Consider the following 20,294-nt stretch of genomic DNA (forward strand, 5'->3'; position numbering starts at 1 on the left):
TCTGTATATATTAGTGAGACTACACTGACTGGTTTATGTATTTATTTAAGATTATATACCTTACTGTCATATCAACATGATTGAAAAATATGAGAGTCATGTACTCGTAAAGCAAATAATCCCATAAAATAGTCTTAAAAGCATAAAACAAATAGATGAAATAAAATGCAACACATAAGAACACTGTAGATAAAACCAAGGAACTAGTCAAACAACACATTAGATAAAGATCTGTAAGTGCATTAAAAACAACTGCTCTATTGCACAATTAAACCTGTTGAGAGGCCTGCAGAGTGATGTCCGTCATTTTAAAGAGACTGACAGATTCAGCATGTGTGTGGTCCTGGAACCTGGATGTTCTGATCTCGATGCTTCTTAAGGGGGTAACAATATATATATTGATAATTATATCAGAGGCAATCCTTTGCTCCACACTTCCCTTTCAGGCTCCAGAGGGGATGTTTGCAGTCAGACACGCTCTTAATATTCAACAATAACAATGACGATGTGGTCGCAGTAGTATAAAATATAAACTTTATTTATTACGAAAGCAAAGTAGTATGTTTTGCAACAGCCCCAATAGCTGTCTACTAGAAAGAAACTTAGAGCGATTCTTTAGAATAAAGCTGAAAACTATAGGAAAATTAAGTCCAAAAATGTTTGATACAAAGGGAGATATTGGAAAAGTGTTGCTCCAGGCAGTTTCCATATTGGATTTTATAAAACAAATAACATGTAAACATGCTCTATGTTTAGCACTTAAAGCAATTACAAACAATACAAAGCATCTTTAAGATATGCCTTTGTTTTGAAATTCCCACTTTAAAGTTATTCTTTTTATTAGAAAAATAATAGATTGTATTTTATTTAAATGTAAAATCATATTTGAGTTGCTTGTTGTGAGTTGAATGTAGCTGATTGTGTTAAATAAACGTTTGATATAATCTCATATTGATCACAGGCCCCTGAATTCAATCGAATCAAAACTGTATTGACTTTAAGATATCAGCAAATATTGTAGCATTGTTCCAAGAATCGATATATTCTTGTGATTTACACCCCTACTGCGTCTTAAGTCTTTTGGTGTCTCTCTGGATATCAGCACCATTTAAATGGATTTGAAGTTAAGTGTATTGCCCTCTGAACATTTCCTTGTATGTTTGTTTTATCCTCTGAAACGTTAGTTCCACATCTCCCCACTAGAGGTAGACCCAGGCTCATTGGAGCAGCTCCGAGGGTCCCCTGCAGCCAAATACCCACCCCCTCCTCCCCTCCTCTCCCCACCCAGCCCCAGAGCAGGTGCCCATGTCTGGGCCTGTCTGGCCCCTCACCCCCTTATCTGATTAATACTACTAATCCTGGAGGTGTTCCTGCCTGCCAGAGAGGCCGGCCACCAGACTGGCCACTTTCTTGCTCACAGTGACCGGGCCACGAGGCACGGCTACGGGTTTGCCAACAAGGTCTCTTGGAGCGTAAAGGGGGATGTCCAGCTCTGGCTTAGTTTCCTCTTCCTCAATATGTACAGAAAATCATTTATCATGCACACCATGTTGTATTCCAGATATAACCTTTTTATTCTTTCTTTCCAGCTCATCCCCTGGAGCATCACTACTACAATGAGAAACAACAGTTCTGTGAAGGTAAAATCAAAGAGTGATTCAAACAATATTATTCCTCAAATCCACCCGCGTGTGTGTGTGTGTATGTGTTGGTTTGTGTTTGTGGTGTGTGTTTGTGGCCCTGACCGTCCTACCAGTGGATGACCATCTAGAAATCACTGTCCTACTCAGTCAACTGTCCTACTTCCTCTATTCTCTCTCTTTCCCTCCCTCTCTCTGCTTTTCACCCAGTAGTGGAATACAAACACCCTTATCAGGAGACGAACACTCATCCCCCTGCCCTCCCCTCCCTCCTCTCTCCCCTGACCCCCCCTCACCCTCAACCCTCCACACCCTCATTTGCATGCATCTGTTTACCTCTTCTTCCCACTCATTCTTAATCGAGAATCCCACTCCTTAATGGTTTGTTTCAGTTAAGATGAAAAGCAAGAGTGTAAAATAAACACATAGGGGAGTGATTGCTCCATATTGAAAACAGCAGTCCTTCTCTTTCACTGAACTTCATGTATGTGCGTGGGCAGAAGCAGATGCACAAATTCAATTAGCTGTATTTTTTTTCCTTCCCTCCCTCTGTTTAACCACTAGAGATGGAGGGGAAAACGGAGGGCTGGGAAATTAAAATGAAGGGGCCTTGGTGTGGGTACGTGTTGAGATATGTGCTGCTAACTGTGAGGTTGCATTTGGGAGATAACTCAACTCAAGAGCGCCAAAAGTCCTCACGATTAAATATTTGCTTCTCCTCCAGGACCAGTTTGTGTGTTTTTGAAGGGACATTTTGCTTTCAGTAGAATATTTTTACTCCTTTAGTGCAGCTACATCAATCTGTAAGCAGCAGATTTCAGACTTTTGCTGCTTTGGGAATTTGGTAATCAAAAATATAAAACTTGTTACTACTTCAATGTAGTTTCTACATAGTGGGCAATGATTTTAAACATAAATGAGTGACTGCTGCTCAGAGTAACCAATGCTGGTGTCAGATGTTCACAAACTCACCACTGATCACCACTGCCATGTACCCAAAAGATTAGATATATTAAGTTTTGTTCTTTTCATTATATGTGCCACCATCAAATTAATCCATAAATGTCAACATGTTGAACTTCTTTATGGAGGATGGAAGCTGCCAAAATATATTAAAATAGGAATAAATTACTCGATAGATAATGAATATCAATAATAATGAATATGCCGTTAAATGTACCCAAAATATTGTTAAACTTAACTGTAGGCATATGTTTCATAAACTGATATTTCTTGTTAATTTGCTATTTTATTAATTTACCTTTTGTAGTAATCCCCTTATTCATTTCCTTTCCTATTTAATTTATATTTATTGATGTATCACTATTCATTTTTAAATGTATTTATTCACTTGATTTTTATTAATTGTTATATTATTTTTACATTTATGCTCATTCATTTTCAAATGTTTTTGTTTTTTTGTATATTTTTTTCTATACAAATGGGTGAAAACGTCAATTTTCCAGTGATGAAGGAAACATCTTTTAGGTTCCTTTTTAGTAAAAAAAAAACAAAACAAAACAAAAAAACAGTCCAAAACCATAAAATAATCACTTTACACCAATATATCAACACAGGAAAATCCCAGGAAATCATCACATTTAAGAAGCTGATGTTGCTTGAAATGAATGAAATGTTTGCTTGAAATGCTTGAAAGATTCAAAATAGAAAATTGTTGTTAACATTTCTGTTGATAAACTAATTGATTATTTTTGATTTAATGGTCAAAATGGAGCTAAAGTTCATGAGTTGGACCGTAACTCTGCATGCATCCAAGAACAGATCCAGCATTGCATTGTGGGACACCTGCTTCATGTACCTGCATCTCTTTATTCCACCTGACCATCTTGTCACCACCTTTTATTCCTCTTGTCACCCCTTTTCATGTGTAGATCTCAACCCAGATACAAAGTGCGACCCTTTTACCCTTTTCCGTTTTTTGGTGCCACATTCTTCTGAATTCCCATGAGGGTTATTTAAAAAGAATATTTCTCCTATGTCTGTGTTTAAAAGTTCAAGTCACATGAGATTCTTCTCCTGTTTGTCCTCCGTAGCTCGAGGCTACTCGTGGACCCCCAGGAACCGCCGACCGGAGAAGCTCCGCGATTCGCTGAAGGAGTTGGAGGTACCCGCCTCCTCAGTTAAACCCTCCACCGCCTCCCCTCCCGTCCTCTCCACCCCTGTCTTCTTCCTCCCTCTGGGGATTTTCTGAGTTTTCCCTTTCCGAAACGGCCGATTGATTAACAAATAGGGGCATTCTCTCTCTTTTTTCACTCTCCCTGTCGTTCGCGTTTGTTCTCCTCTCTCCCTCTCCTCTCTCATCACCTCTCTTTCGGCCGAGCTCTGTCATCGAGGGGGATATTTGAGGGGATCAGGGGGCTGCAGGCCGCCCCCTCATCCCTTCTCTTCCTCCCTCCTTCTCTTCCTCCTCCTTCCCTTCCTCTCCCCTCATTCATCCCCCTTTTCCTCCCCCCCTCGTCCCCTCTGTACTTGTGGCAGTACAGACCTAGCTTTGTTTGCTGGAACCTGTCTGTGGCTGTTACACACACGCACACTCCCCACCCATCCACCTCCCTCCTCTCACCCGTAACCATTGTCTGAAACTAGAAACACCCCGGCTCACCTCCACACCCCACCTCCTCCGTCCCTCTCTCCTCCCATCCAATCACCCCAGCTGGGTTTGGAATGTGGCAGGAATGACCGACCTTACACACACACACACACACACACACGCATGCTGACATGCACACAAGCAGTCCTTACCTGCATCCTCTTTCAACTCTCTCCCACCCCTCCCTGACAGGAACTGCTGCAGTGGCCACCTGTGGTTGCATGTGTCCGGTACTGTGTACCACCAAGATAATTACAGAAACTTGGAGCATGTGTCCATAAAGCAGTTTTCTCTGTCAGAAAGACATTGTCATAGTACTTTAACCCAGCACATTTTTTCTTCTGCACCCCTTTTCTCCTTCTCAGCCTTTCTCTCTTTTATATACTCCTTTTATATATGCCTTTCCACTTTGATTAGCAACATTTACCTAAAACAAGGGTAGGCAACCTGCAACTTAGGAGCTATCTAAAGCCCTTTCTAGTGGCTCTCTGTGGGATATTTAACATTTTATATTAATGTATTATTGCTACAGGCCTAATGTGAATCTTCCATTGCAAGAATATGTAGTTTATGTAACAGGTAAAAAAATATTTTGGTTTCGGTCAACTAAAACAGCGTCATAATCTAGGTACGTCTGGGATCCGGTGCCCTATCCTCGAGATGTTGCCAAACTTTAACTTGGGTGGCTATAGTCTTGAGTTTCCCTAGATAGGTTAGCTATAGACTCCAAATGTCCTGAGACGTTTATTCAGTGTCCTGCCCATCAATTAGACTTTAGGTCCTCGAGTGAGGTCTTCATTCCATTTAACAAAAACATACAAATGAATGCTTATCTAGATCTATTGATGGGTTAATTTAGACCAGGGGGAGGCAACCTGCACCTCCAGAGCCACATGTGGCTCTTTGGCTCCTCTCAAGTAGCTCCTTGTTGCTTTGAAAAAAATAAAATGGAAATTAATAAAGGTAATCTATCTACATTTCAATTCTCATTTATCATTGTTGTAGGCCTAAAGTGATTATTATATTCTCTAACTGTAAACAATCAAGCCTGTAGACAAACAGTCAGCTTAAAATGTTCATCATGGCCTTTGCACATCTGGCCCTTCAAAAGTTTGCTTATAGATTTCAAATCCATAAAAAGAAAGTGTTAGAGGATTTTTTTTTCTTTCACCAACAGCTTCCAGCTTTGCGGTATGCTTGATATGCTGCAAGGAACTGGCGAATAGCTTTCTTTTTTTTTTTTTTTAACTTTTTATTTATTTTGCATTAAACTTATAGACAAAAACATACAAATATCCAAAAAGACAACTAGGAAAGGTAAAGAAAAAAGTAAAGTAAAAAATAGAGTAAACTTAAGTTAAAGGAAAATAAAAATAAAAAGGATAGGGGTGGGGCACACCACTCTAGTTGCAGCTTTTATCATTGTCCTTTCGGTCTACTGAGTAATTGGCCCAACTTTTTTTGTGTACACAGTCCTTTTTCAGTAGTGTTCAATATAATAGCAGTCCAATGTGACTAACCAAATAATCCAGGTTTTTAGTATATTTTTTATTGCTAGAGCATGAGCGTGCATATCATGAATGCTGGGTCTTGTTGGCTTTCTGAGAATCTACTGCACCTACTGGTACCTTGTTTGCCATGTAGCAATAAAAAATATACTAAAAACCTGGATTCATCTGGTTAGTCACATTGGACTGCTATTATATTGGACACTACTGTATGCCACCATTGGTGTGGGGTCCCTGCTTTCATTCTGTGATAATACGTCAGTCTTTCCATCGAGTAGATCTCCTCAACAATATCCAGCCATTGTGTTGGGCTTGGAGGGTCAATTTTCAGCCAGTTTTTTGTTATGGCCTTTTTAAATGCCAGGATCAGTATTTTGAAGAGGTACAAGTACTTCTTTTGAATAGTACTGTCTAAAGTCAAACCCAGGTACATGATCCGGGGGTCCTTGGGTATCCTGGAAGAAAAAATCTCCTCCAGAATCTGAACCACTCTGTCCCAGAATCCCTGTAGTTTTACACATGTCCAAGAAACATGAGTGTGATAGACTAATCTGCCCACATTGTCTCCAGCAATGCTTTTATTCACCTAATTGTTTACTTTTGATGTGTGGTGTAATGAAGAAGCGAATCAAATTCTTCCACCCAAACTCCCTCCATCTTTTAGAGTTGGTGGAGGTTTGCTGGGTTCTACACAGTGGTGGGCCGTCAGGGCCAGCAAGGCCTTCTCTGCTGGCCTAACATAACCAGAAATCATGATCATAATTATGATAAAGCTTAATTTAATTTTTAATTTTCTTTCCCTAAATATCTAAAAGTATTCATATTCTCTTCATGTCATATTATGCTCCTTCCAGTGCTGTTGTTTTTAGGTTAGAGTTTTTATCCAATCAGAATTCAGCTATCTTATGTTGCCAGGCTGTATGAAATCTGCCCGGGCCTTCAGAATCAACAATGCGGGCGTCTGTGCACTGTAAGTGAACGGGCAAATACAGTTGATAGATAGTTGCGATAGCCAATCAGATCAAGAGTTGTGTCAGTAAGGCCCTCTAGCTGGCCTCACGTTGAACGTGACATTTACGCGTCCTGTGATTGGATATGGATACTTACTAGTTTGAGCCACGGCAGTGCTATGCAGATCAACAAAGTCACACCCGGTCGGGACTGTTAACGGCATGTCAATAATCTGGCGCATTGGCGCAGCTGTGTGGTTGTACTCAAAGCAACAGGTCACAGAAAGTCGTGATACGTCACGTTTTGACATGAAAAAGTTTTTTTACAAAGAGACTTGTTTATTGTGTCGCTGTCGCCAAAGTATGGCCGTCTTGTTAGTGTCTTTCTGATATTAATCTGCGATTTTGCAATGTATTGTACAATCTTGTTAAAGCTTGCATATTCTTTGTGGACTCATTTAATAAAACTTTTTGGAAAGATAATTTTAAAGACCCTTTTATTTTTAAGTTTTGACAGTAGCATACCAGATATGTTTTAATTGCTGATGCGCCGGATAATAGCCCATTTTGTAAACAACTGAGGTGATGCAATGCCTAGTAGTGCTTAAGTGTGTTTCTAACTACTCTCCAGTCCTGGTGTTATAAATGCTGGCAAAATGAAAGGTATTTATTGACTAAGTTGGACATCACTGAAGGCCTAAGTGTAAAATGCACCGCCCGCCACTGGTTCTACATATATAGTGCCAATCACTCTCTGACAGTTTAGTGTTCAGTTCTAGCTCCCATTTCAACTTCATATACAATGAGTTTCTTCAATATCATTTTGTAGACCTCTATACAGCTTTGAGACAATCTTTACAGGTGTATGTTTATATGCCTTAACAAACACTTCAATCACTTCATTACCTTCTGCAGAAAAGAAATGTCTTAGCTGTAAGTATCTAAATTGCTTTCATTTTAAGTCTCAGAGATGCAACTCAAGCGGGATTTTTTTGCTTTGTGCTATCTTATCTTTTTTTTTTTTTTTGCCTAAAGTGGCTCTTTTGATAGTAAAGGTTGCAAACCCCGACCTGTAATCAGACTCAAAACAAAAATGACAAAATGTAAGCAGAAGCAGACTGATATTAATGTTAGCTAGGTAACTAACCTAGTGCTACGTGAAGAGAGGGTTGACTACATGGTTAACAACAAACCTCCTACAAATAGGCATTTCTGCATTTGTTGTGATAGTTTGAACAAAGCTCGGGATAAACGGACACAGCCAGAACAAGCTTTTCCGCTTAGATAGAAAAGTCTTGCCCCATCTAATATATGATTAAATGGCAACACATGAATTTGAACCTGAAAAAAAGTCGTAGTTCTCTGAAAACAGAAGCCAGCAGCATGGACACTCTATGTTAATGAATTGTTACACCAAAGTTCACTGTTTCACAACTTCGAAGTAAATAGACACCAACTTTTTCTGTTTTGTTATGGAACGTGAAATATATATTTCTAAAAAATCTGTGTTACTCTCAGCTTCATGTATGTTCCTGTGGTGACTGGTTACACTGGATTCTTGGACACCAGTTAAATCTCTTGTTTGTTCTGTTTTTGCTTTCTGTCTTTCTTTCTGTTTTTCTGTCATGCTCATTCAGGAACTGTTGCAGACCAACACCTGTGTTCACACCAGATGGAGGAGCAAGCATTGTTGCCAGGTACACACCCTCCTCAGCCCACCACACACGCACAAACCTTTTCAGCTTCACATAGTGGCCGAAGCTGAATTAACCTCCCGTGGTCCAACATGTCCAGGCCTCAGATGAAGAGCTTCACTGGACTGTAATATGAGTTAGAAGCTTATTTGAAGTTAATCAGGAACATCTCAAACAATATCATCATAATTATAATGTAATACTTTTTATCCGTTAAGATTAAATTCTTTTTTTGCTTGTCTGGCTAAGCAACAGACGTGTATAATGTTTGAAATTATATAATTTATTACATGTATTCCCCCAGACCATGGCCGTTTCTATAACTAAAAAACTGGACTTGTCATGTGTCAAAGGTTTAAACATACTGAACGACTGTTGAATGTCTTCAACTGTGTTTGTGTGCGTATGTGTGTATGTGGTGCCTTACAGGTGTTGCTGAGCAGTGGAGTCCTGGTGACTCTGACTCTAAATGGACCTCAGCTGGAACAAGTTTATGTAGATCGCACATTAGTAGGCCGACTACCAGGCAACACTGTGGCTGATGGTTAGTTACACGCACACACACACACACACACACACACACACACACACACACACACACAGTAAATAACAAAGACAGTTGTTCCAGTATAAATCATTCTGGTTGGTCCTGGAGCTTGTTTTTTAGCCTTTGGTATACAATAAACATTGTATGTTTATTTAAGAGAAATGGTTCACATGCTCTCTTACTTTAATCCAGTGTTGGTATCCAGTGCATTAAAGCCTTTAGACATCTTTGACTGTGATTTTTGGTTACTTTGGTGCTGCTGATGATAATTAGAGCTGTTGCATAACCATCACGCCTGTTACCGCGGCAAAGAATGCTTCCTCCCATATTGTTCCGATGTTTGCATTCACTGAATGAAATTATGGTTCATGTGTGACTTTAAATATTCCAGAGGTTCACCATGGTTTAAGTAGATTTAAAACAACATTGTTCCCGACACATGGCTGCGCTACCTATCTCTGCCCACAGCCACACACACACACACACACACACAGAAAAACAAACACAGAGACATTTGCATTGAATGTTTTGTGTTTAAAACCACAAAATAATCTACCACGCACTTTCTCTCACACTGTCAGCACCAATTGCGTGTATACACCTGCTCACCACACACACACACACACACACACACACACACACACACACACGTACAAACTCCCCACTCTCCTTGCCACTTTGTCACGCAAACACTCGCACAAACACATGCGCCGACTCACACACACATAACAGGTGCCACAGGTGAGCGAGGCGACTCTGCCAGCTAATTGCGGGCAAATCCTTTTGTGCTGTGTGTGTCCAGGGGCCTTCCCTTAAGAGCATCCATCAGTGTTTTTCCCTCCATCGCGCTCTCCTCCAGGGAGTACCGCCCCCCTCACACAGCGCTCCCTCGCTCCGCAGACCTGGCAGGAGAGAATAAGGGACCGTGGACACCGGCCCAAATCTGCTAATTATTTCTTTCTTTCTGTATCAATTATTTGTTCATAACACCGCCCTCCCTGCTTCCGTCCGGGGTCTCCAGACACCTGATAAAGCCCCCACATGCACAAGCACACACACACATACACACACACACACACACACACACACACACACATACACACATACACACACAGATACAGGCATACACATTTGTTCTCACATGCATACATATGTAATTACAGACCAACAAGCACTTACTGTACGTCCACACACACACACATGCCCGTGAACACAATGACACATACTGAGGCACACACACCCACACACACCCAGGTACATGTACACCCACTCATGTCCCGCTGCGCTCCATTCAAAGCCTCAGAGGCACTAATTATTAGAGTAATGGTTGTGAGAGGGTGGGTTCCGGGGATTTTGTGTGTGTGTGTGTGTGTGTGTGTGTGTGTGGGGGGGGGGGGGGGTAGGTTAGAGGCTGTTCTCACATCTGTCACTTGTTAAATTAGCCTTAGACAATTAGAGCAGAGAGCCAGTCCAGATCAAACCGTCAAACACATTCACAACGTGCAATTACTGAAACAGTTTACAATTACAGTCAAGTTGTGACTGGGGTGTGTGTGTGTGTGTGTGTGTGTGTGTGTTGTGTTGTGACATATGCTAGGTAGAACTGTCATTTTTTCATTGTTAATCACTGCAGTATACTTTATTAAAAGTCAAATATAAGGCTGTAACCATTTTCATAATAGTTTACTCTATGAAATGTCAAAAAGTAGGAAAAAAAGCTCACATCACAACTTCACAGAGCCCGAAGTGACATCTTTAATCGTATAATAGGTAACTTTTCTACTTTTCTACCTGGCAACTTTTCTACTTTTCTATTAATATGTCTAAAAAAGTACTAGACATATGTGATATATTATGTTTTTTTAGTTGTGTACCTGCATTATCCCAAATGCTTCCAAAAATGTTCAAACCCAGAAAAAAACACAATTTTAGTAAATGGTCCATTTTGTTTTTAACTAGCTCACACCACACAACTTTAGCCTTGACAGCTTCCCAACAAAAGCCCCAGATCAGAGGTAAATCAGCGTTTGTAAAGTGGTGTTCCTTTGAGCAACAATTGCCATGTGTGAACTCCTCAAAGACACAAGCTGAAGAGCTCACTAATGCCTTGTGGTTGTCTGCCAGAAGCTGTCATTAAAAAAAAACAACTAAATAAAACTACTGTCTTGCAGCTTGCAGCCCCTACAGGCTGGGAGGTTCTATGTCCAACCAGCAGTGTTGGAGAAACATGTGAAACTGCTTTTTTGTGTCCTAGTTTTAATTCCAAGGTCTGCTTTTGTCATTTGGAAGAGATATCTCTCAATTCGGCTCCCAGTGAAATCCTCTAAAACGTTAAACACAGATGGAATTCTAACCAAGAAAGGCTGAATGCAATGCATGAAATGGTGATGAAGACAACAGCTCCCATGTTCCCACACTACTTCATTACGTCACCAAAATTAGTCTTATATTACTGTGTTGAGTGAGAAATCCCAAAGCCAACAGAATACAACATACACATCAGAATTGCTTGTTTTATCAAACCAACAGTCCAAAACAAAAAAAAAAGATATCCTTTTTATATCCTTTCTTATTTAATCTTCATGTTTAAGAAGCTCAACCCAGCAAATATTGTTGCTTGAAGTGTGACTCAATATTTAGTGAACTTAACATTAAATTATCTTCAGTTTGCTAATTGTTTCAGCTCTAGCCAAATCTAAAATAAAAACAAGTCACAGTGTGATGACAGACGGCTCATTTCGTTTCATTTCCTTCTCGGAACAGGATCTGACAACTTTCTAAAGCAAACAGGTTATAGTATCTGAATGCTGAAGAAAATCCTCTTTGTGATTTGCATGGATTCGACTGAATGGGAGAACAAGAAATGGCAGCCGGATCTGTTTTTTGTTTCACAATGTGACAAAGCTGGCTTACCGTCCGCTCTTAAACTTTTGTATGCTCAGTGCCGGTTACCTTCCTGTTTCTACCATGAGCTGTGATTGCATCATACAGAGCGCTAGATTACACATATTTTACACCATCAAAGTATTACTGGCTTCCTTTGGCCGATGGCTGGGCCAAGCTGAGCATATGCTTCACGATTAAGCATCCTTAAGTGATTTTTCATAGCCGGTTTCATTTACCCATGTTTAAATGTGCTTTGGTTAAGCCCATTGGCCTCTTATGTCAACATGCTGCTGAGGAGATGGCATTAAATGGATTTACGGGACTCTGTGTGTGTGTGTGTGTATTTCTGTCTGTGTGTATGTAAAAGAGACCGCATGCATGCTTTAACATGTGGTGTATTTATTTAACGCTTGTGGTTGTAAATGCATGTGAGTGTTGCAGGCATACATATATGTAGCTATATATGCATATTTTGAGAGGGTAAATATGAGTGTGTGCATTATTAAAACTGTGCATGTGTGCGTGTGTGTGCGTGTGTGTGCGTGTGTGTGCGTGTGTGTGTGTGTGTGTGTGTGTGTGTGTGTGTGTGTGTGTGTGTGTGTGTGTGTGTGTGTGTGTGTGTGTGTGTGTGTGTGTGTGTGTGTGTGTGTGTGTGTGTGTATGTGTGTGTGTGTGTCGTGGTGGGTCAGGAAGGTCTGGCCCTTAAAGCCAAATCAGCCACCTGGTCCCAGATTGGACCACAGCCTGGTTTTGTATCCCCTCCTTCATTTGGGAATGAATGGGATTAAACCTAATCCCGTTTATAGACACCCATAGAGATCAATACTAAACTGCATTTAACTTGATTTGTCTGTAATCTATTACAAAGACGCTTACTATTGCATTAAATGTTGTTTCGGAAAGCCAAGGCATCGTTAATGGCTGGTATTTTGCAGTGGTTTAAGCCTTGAACCAGTTTTCATTACAAATGCTTCATAATCCAACTTCAACATACGGACAGACTGACTCAACTGACCTGATTTAAGATGCTAGTTTTTCTGTGTTTTCAAGCGATGTCTCACTTCCCTCCTGAATATTTGCATATTAATTTGAAATTTTTCACACAACAGGATGATTTGAAGTGTAATCATACAAATACCGGCACGTTTATAAATACACACATGCCGTGGTTAATTGGCGGTTAGATTTCTAAATCTCGGGGTGCAGCCTTACTCGCTCAACTCAAAGCAGGATATCTGAGAGACATGTGTAACAACCCCCCCCCCCTTTCCATTTAATTGGTTTCATAAACAGATTAATTTGAAGGAGAGGGGGGCTTAATTGCTAATCAGCGTTTCCATGCAGCTCCTGAAGAGTTGAACAGGATCAAGTGTGTTCTTCTACCACAAAAAGGCCTTTAGAGCCTGCAGTACACTGACAGGGGAAGAGAGGAGAGAACAGGGGAGGAAAGAGATACAAAGAATACAGGAGGAGAGAGAGAAGGGGCAGGAAGGTGGAGGGAGTAGAGAAGAAGGGATGTGAAAGGGAGAGAAGAGTGAACCGGAGAGAAGCGTAGAATGACTGAAACTTCTGTCCTCTTGCTTCAAACTAATCTAAACAAAAACTCAGTATAACAGGGATAATGCTGAAGTTGTACTGCATAATAATGAAGTGAAAACATTGAGGAGAACATTTAGAAAACACTATCAGAATCATAATTTCACTGTAAAGTGCAGAAATGTCTGAAAAAGTAGTTTGTTGGTGTTGTTTTCCAGGCATCAGAGGAACTACATGAGTTATAAGCTCAAACAAAAATCAGAGTCTACAGGACTAAATTCAGCAGAGCCAGAGTGTAAGACAGAGTGGCAGACAACAGGGGATGTTTGTGTCTGATGCACATATTGGAAATATTCTGTTTGGTTAAGGTGAAGGATGGCACCTGGGTAGAGCGTGCAAGAGGCAGGACATGATGCAAAACGTGCAATCAGACATTACGCAGAGTTCGTACTAGGGAGCTGGCAGAATTTTATATGTTTAATGTATTTTCACGTACAGTTCCTCCAGTAATGGCTATATAAGTTCAGGGTTACAGTGCACATGTGAAACGGGCTATCAATCAAACTTCAAAATTAAAGTATGCAACAATATTACAGTCACAAACTACCTTTACAAAAATTAGAACAGAATTTAAAACATCAGTGCCTATTTAAAACTGCTAATACAGTTAAAAACAACAATTTTTTATTTGTTTTTACAGTTATCTCTTTAATTCTGAAAACTTCATTCATTACTCATTTAATGCATACAAAATTCAGACATTATAACTCTATAAAGTTTCTTAATGAGTTAATGTCATCCTCTCTGGCCCACATATTGGCCCCAAAGAAATCTCCATCAGTTTGGCCACTGGTTGCATCACCTTTATTCTGGGGCTCAAGTTTATGGCCTTCAGGATATAGAAATGCATCAGAAAATATGTGAATTGTTTTTGTTCTGTGATACTATTCCTGGTTTAAATCAAATTTTTCCATGATCCCAATTACTATTTCAAAGTATCATAATTCATAGCTTTTGTTTTACATTGTTATTTTTTTGTCACAACTCATGGCTATGAGACAGTGAACTCAATATACAGTTGTTATTTTTGTTTTGTGACATTTGCGGTGATGTCATTCCCAGTGGTGCTCAGTGATCGGCTCATTCTGCTGTCCTTCCTGGATCAGAGCCAAGTGGCTGCAGTCTACCTCAACCAGAAGAACCAGGACTCCCCAGAGACTGGCAGGCGCACAGAGAAACTCTCACCCTCTGAAATCAAGGTACAGGGAAGGGCATTGATGGAGAGTGTATGAGTAATATGTGCGTGTTTCTGTATGTATTTAGGTTTGTATGTGTAAGAAACAGAGTTAAAAGGAGAAAGTACAGGCAAACAAGAAAGGCGTAGAAATGTTGTTCCTTATCCTACCTGATCGTCAACATCTCAGAAATGTTTCGTCTCTATTTAATGTTTAATCGGGTAGTTTTTCTGACTCGGAACAAGTAAAACCTGAGGGAAAAAACTGTCACATGTTTTTCCGTAGACAGTATAAAGAATTGCCTTCAATTTTATGGGAACACAACCCTTTTTTTTAACATGTCTCTAACTCTCTACGTCTATAACATGATTCCGAAAAAGTTGGGACATTGTCTAAAATGTAAATGAAACAGAATATGATAATGTATTCATCTTTTGTGACATGTATTCAAATAAAAACTGTACAAAGACATTAAATTTAACCCCCAACTGCCTGCCAGTAGATAAGAGTAAGAGTTTTTTAAAACTTTTTGTTTCTTTGAACCGACGTAGTTTCAGTTGTGTTTTAGCTAGATTCTAAACAAGCACAACTGCAGGAACTAGAAGATGTGACCTTTCAAATGAAACCTCAAACAGTTACAGTTCTTCTGTTATAAGCTTTGGCTCAAAGTTCTTACTCCGAAACCTACCTGGGCACCTGGGCGTGCCCAGGCACCTGGCCTACCTGGGAGGTTTTTAAGAGGTTAATCTTCAAACGGTTTCTGTAAATATGAACTCTCTGAATCTGAATTTGATACTTTCTCTGGATTGCGTTGTACACAGCTTCCCAACTTCTTTGGACTCAGGGTTGTATCATAAAGGTGATGTATTGAGAGGCGGTCTGATCTGGTGTTTGTAGTAACAGGTCTGATTTTGTGGCATCCTGTTCTCCCCCCCCCCCAAAAAAAAAACAAACTACACTGTGTCCTCCTTCACTAGCTGGCTAACCGCTAACCCTGGCATTATTTCACTAGCTGGCTAACCGCTAACCCTGGCATTATCACATTACTGCCAGGCCCTTTTGTTAAAGTGTGTGTGGGTGTGTGTCTGTGTGCATGTGCATGTTGGTGTGTATAAAAGCAATCGTTCCTGCCGTGCGTCTGTCTCCAGAAGCAGAGTCCTGATAAGACACCCCCACCACCACCACCACCCCTTATTGTACACCCACACCTCTGTCAATGCATGTGCATGCAACCTGCGACATACACACACGTGCACACGCCCGCCCCAACTACCCATCCCCCACAACAAACACACACACACACATACACACACACACACACACACACACACACACACACACACACACACATCGCCCTGGTCCAGTGGGCTAAGCTGGAGAAGGGAGAGTGGGGGGGCGTTGAAGGGGGGCTAAACTAATCCGGCCCACAGAAAGTGGTTTTTGATTATTGCTGACCAGCAAACGCCAGCAGAAAAAAAAAACTAGAGAGGGAAGAGATGGGTAGGGATGGTGGGATGGAGGGATGGAGGGGGTAGATATAGTGTGTTATTAACCCAGTGATTTTCAGATTCTTCTTCCTTTCCATTTCTAATCTGTCAGTGATCTCCCGTTCAGCTGTTTGGGGCAACTCTTTGTTCCCTTTATCATCAGATGTACTTCCATCAATTTAATTCATCTCTGTATTCTGTATCCAAAGCAAATTCCCCCCCAAGGGGGCCAAAAGGGCAGACATGGACCACTGAACCTCCAGCCTGTCGATTTACTAATTTCTGCATGTTTCTGTGCTTTTAAATTTTTTTTTTGTATGTATTTTTCAATATTTTTTTAAAGACGCATTGCTTATTTCTGCTTTTACAACAGGCCTTTCCGTCACTCATCACTGTGACAAAGGTCATTGACACGTGTGTGTGTATGTGGGGTGTATGTGTGTGCTTCATTGTGTTAGTGAGTGTGACTGGAGATAAAGAGTGTATGAAAGGCCTGTATATGTGGCTGTGTGTGTGTGTGTGTGTGTGTGTGTGTGTGTGTGTGTGTGTGTGTGTGTGTGTGTGTGTGTGTGTTGTGTGTGTGTGTGTGTGTGAGAAGAAGGAACGAGCTGTGGTGTATATGAAAGGCAGGGTCACAGTGTAAGACCTGCAATTTCACCTGCTTTAAAAGTGCTTCTGGATAGAGCACTGTTTGTTTAATGGTGTGTTTCTGCACTTTGTGTGTCACTGTGTGTACACTTCTTTTTACACTAGAGCCTCTAAATGTATGTACATGTGTATTTGTGTGCATACATGCATGCATTCATGTATGTGTGTGTGTGTGTTTCTGTGTGAGTGTGTGTGCCCCCCACACCCCCCAAGCGCCACGAGAGCTCATTACTGTGCGTCTCTTTGTTGTGGCCCGTAGAGCGTGGCGGACCTTCCCAAAAATATGCACATCACTAAAACAACAAGCCCGACAGAACAAAACACACAGACATTAATAATGGAAGATAAAAAACAACCTCAGACATCAACAAAAATAAGATGGGGGAAGGACATGAGTGATTTTTGAGGCTACAGATGTGAAAGTTTCAGAGCCCTCAGGTGTGAACACAGGCCAGGCAGGTGAATCCAAATGAGTGAATCACTTAGACACGCTGATAACTTCCCCTTCTTCATAATAAAATGTGTTTTAACTGTGTGTTCGAATCAATGCATACTCTGTGTGTGTTTGCATGTCCAGGTGGTGTGTGTGGAGGGGAGCGGGCGAGGTCGTAGGCTCCGCAGACGCGTGGCAATCAACCGTCTCCAGGATGTGGCGCTCTGCTGGTGGGACTTGGACGAGCCCGATGAGGAGCTGTGGCCCTGGACTCCAACAAACACACACAGGAACAACATGGTCCTGCTCAGCTGCTCGCCTGCTGAAGGCCTCAAGGTACACACACACACACACACACACACACACGTTATAATGTTACAATTTCATCTAGCAGACACTTTTATCCAAAGCGATGTTCATCTGAGAGCTCATGAAACAAAATCAAAGGTGTAGTTGGAAGACAACACATGAGTACGTGCCATGGCGTTATGTTTCAGTCCAATAGAGAGGAAACTATATATGTATGATATAGCGAACTACTCCACGGTTGCATGACTTGAACGACATTACCATTAAGCTTAGTAGTCTCATTTAGCCCCTTGTTAGCATCCGCCTTTTGGGGGTAACGTATTTTATGTCGTGCGACAAAATTCAACATCTCTTCAGCTTGTGTTAACCACAGACCTTATTTCAGGCATCAAAGCATCAACTCATTCAAAATCCTCATTGAGTTTGAGAGGTTAGACCCCATGGCGCTAAAATACTAACTTACTTCCGGGTTTAAGACATAATTACTGTGGCGCCTGATAGTGTGTTGTTGAACCAAGCTGTCATAGTGAAAAGGAAGCTCAGGCTGAAGGGAAAGATCTTGATTTAGGAGCCAATCTAGAACTAACAGTAGGAGCTCAGTCACTGCAGTAGTTTGATCAAGTTGCCTTTCATTAAGGTATTTCCAGCATTTCTAACTGGAGGGCGACGACATAGTGGACCCAGGACACATTGTAAAAGATTTACATATCTCACCTTCTCACCTGGCCCTGGAACACCTCAAGATCTTCAGACCGAGGCAGATGGATTGGAAATTAATTAGAGTTCATTGAAATGTTTTGGTGTCTTGCCTTTTTTGTGACCCCTAAAAACATCACTTTTTTAGCTTTTCTTCAAAATGTCTTAATCATTTTGACAATTTAAACGTGAGCACCACTTACTTGCCTGTTGCACGTTCTGCCATCTTTAGCAGCTGATAATATGAAGGCCGATTCTGCTTAGTTGCTCTGTTAAAACCAAGCTTTTTTACATTATTATAAGCATGTCTCAAAAGACTTTAGGGAGCTTAACTAAATCTAACTAATAATACTAATGATTAAAAATAGCAAACAAACAAGCAAGAGAGCAAAGCATGAAAGTGCACAAGTGACCATGACAAACACATATCTTTAAAGAACTTTCAGTGTTGTTTGAACATATAACGCCACCTATTTATTTTTATATCTTTTTTCACACAAACTCAGGTACTTTCTCTCTCTCTCTCTCTCTCTCTCTCTCTCTCTCTCTCTCTCTCTCTCTCTCTCTCTCTCTCTCTCTCACACACTCACACACACACACACACTCACACTCACACACACACACACACAGAGGGAGGACAAAGTGAAAAAGGCAACAAAGCTGCTGTTTTGAGTGGAGACCTGTGTTGTCGTGGATGGGATTGGGGACGGTGTGTTAGTCACCTCAAGGGTGGCACCTCTGTGTTGCACCTCCATGCATCACCATATGAAATAAGCAGCAGAAGCTAAGCTGTGGTACAGCGTGAAGGAGAACGCCTACACATCCACACACACAAGCACATCTTCACAGACACACATCCTTATGGCCTCTGGCAAAACCCTACCCGTGACCCGATTCTATGTCAATGTAGGATTGTCCTCGTGCCAAAAGCAGATGAAAGATCCCAAATTACCGAACTGGGCTTAACTCTACTCCTCATGCCGTGTTCCTCGGTAAGCATATGCAAAATATTTCACCACACCAGAGAGTGAAGGGAGAGAGTCTGCGAGAGGGAGGAAAGATGAGCGTTACCAATTGCATGCTAGGAAAACAAATTCACGCAGGAGAGAATGAAGGAGGGATGGGAGCTAGGGGGGCCACATGAATATTGAAATAAGCAAAGCAGATGCTGTTCACTGCTTTTACTGCTTCTTGTTTTTGGAACGCTCTTCACATTTATCACACTCCTTCACCTAGTTTATTCTCTCTGTCTCCTTCACCCCCCCGTCCTCCTCTCCTCCTTCTCCTCCTTCTCCTCCTTCTCCTCCTTCCTTCCTCCACGCTTCAAGAACATTAAAGTCTCTTCGTGGGGCTGCGGCATCTCGCTCTAATGAAAGCGTTTGTTGTCATTTTTCAGATGCGTGGTGTGAAATTAAGCGAGCAGTTTATGTAAGAGCCGTGGCGGGAATCAAACGCCGGGCACACATCGGGAGACGCCAGCTACTTCAATCACTTCAAGCTCATATATATGTTCCTTTTGTTCAGTTCGCTATCTGCCGCACTAAGCCAATTTTCTAGCCAGTCTCTCGGCATTTAAAAAAGTCTGATTTCTTTCCCTATGTGGTCTTAATTCGTATGCCCCCCCCCCTCCTCACACTGATAAGTGGAGCCACGGCGTGCAGGGGGGTGGAGGGTATGAAGGAGAGAAAAACACATACATCGTTCATTTTTATGCATCCAGTTAGCATTTTTAATTATCCTTCCTTCATGCTTCCCTCCCTTAACCCCCCCCCCCCCCCCCCCAAACACACACACACACACACACAAACACAAACACACACATTTCCTGGAATTTAATAATCTTAATGAAAACACCAGATGAATGTTGTCTTGCTTTTTAAAGTCATATTTGATTTTTTTCCCCCACTTGTATATGTCTTTGCCTGTTTGTGAACATACTTTTTTTTGTTTTTGTTTTTTGAAAGCGTATGACTATCCTGTTATCTGTCACCAAACAGTTTCTCTGCAGTTGTTTGATCTGCGTCTGAGTGATTTCTGTTGTCTTTTAATTATTATTGACTTTAGCTCTGTGCTGCATGGAAGAGGAACCTTAACTGAAATGATTTGTAAAGAAG

General features: G+C 41.1%; 1 protein-coding gene across 5 annotated transcripts in view; it reads left to right on the plus strand.

The window, feature by feature from the left end:
• The window catches only part of wdpcp (WD repeat containing planar cell polarity effector), a 95,459-nt gene that overhangs the window by 37,508 nt on the left and 37,657 nt on the right, over positions 1 to 20,294 (plus strand). For 4 of the 5 annotated variants that reach the window (XR_009396300.1, XM_059359170.1, XM_059359168.1 and 1 more), the window contains exons 4-9: positions 1,590 to 1,640; positions 3,695 to 3,765; positions 8,347 to 8,406; positions 8,833 to 8,947; positions 14,495 to 14,631; positions 17,320 to 17,511. Coding sequence is in view for 4 of the 5 variants with exons in the window: in XM_059359170.1 (XP_059215153.1) it covers positions 1,590 to 1,640; positions 3,695 to 3,765; positions 8,347 to 8,406; positions 8,833 to 8,947; positions 14,495 to 14,631; positions 17,320 to 17,511 (626 nt within the window). In the remaining variant the exon portion in view is untranslated. The remainder of the gene's footprint in view (positions 1 to 1,589; positions 1,641 to 3,694; positions 3,766 to 8,346; positions 8,407 to 8,832; positions 8,948 to 14,494; positions 14,632 to 17,319; positions 17,512 to 20,294) is intronic. The other variant, XM_059359172.1, reaches the window with a different exon arrangement.

This window comes from Centropristis striata, chromosome 20 (assembly GCF_030273125.1).
Source record: "Centropristis striata isolate RG_2023a ecotype Rhode Island chromosome 20, C.striata_1.0, whole genome shotgun sequence".
NCBI classification, from domain to species: domain Eukaryota; kingdom Metazoa; phylum Chordata; class Actinopteri; order Perciformes; family Serranidae; genus Centropristis; species Centropristis striata.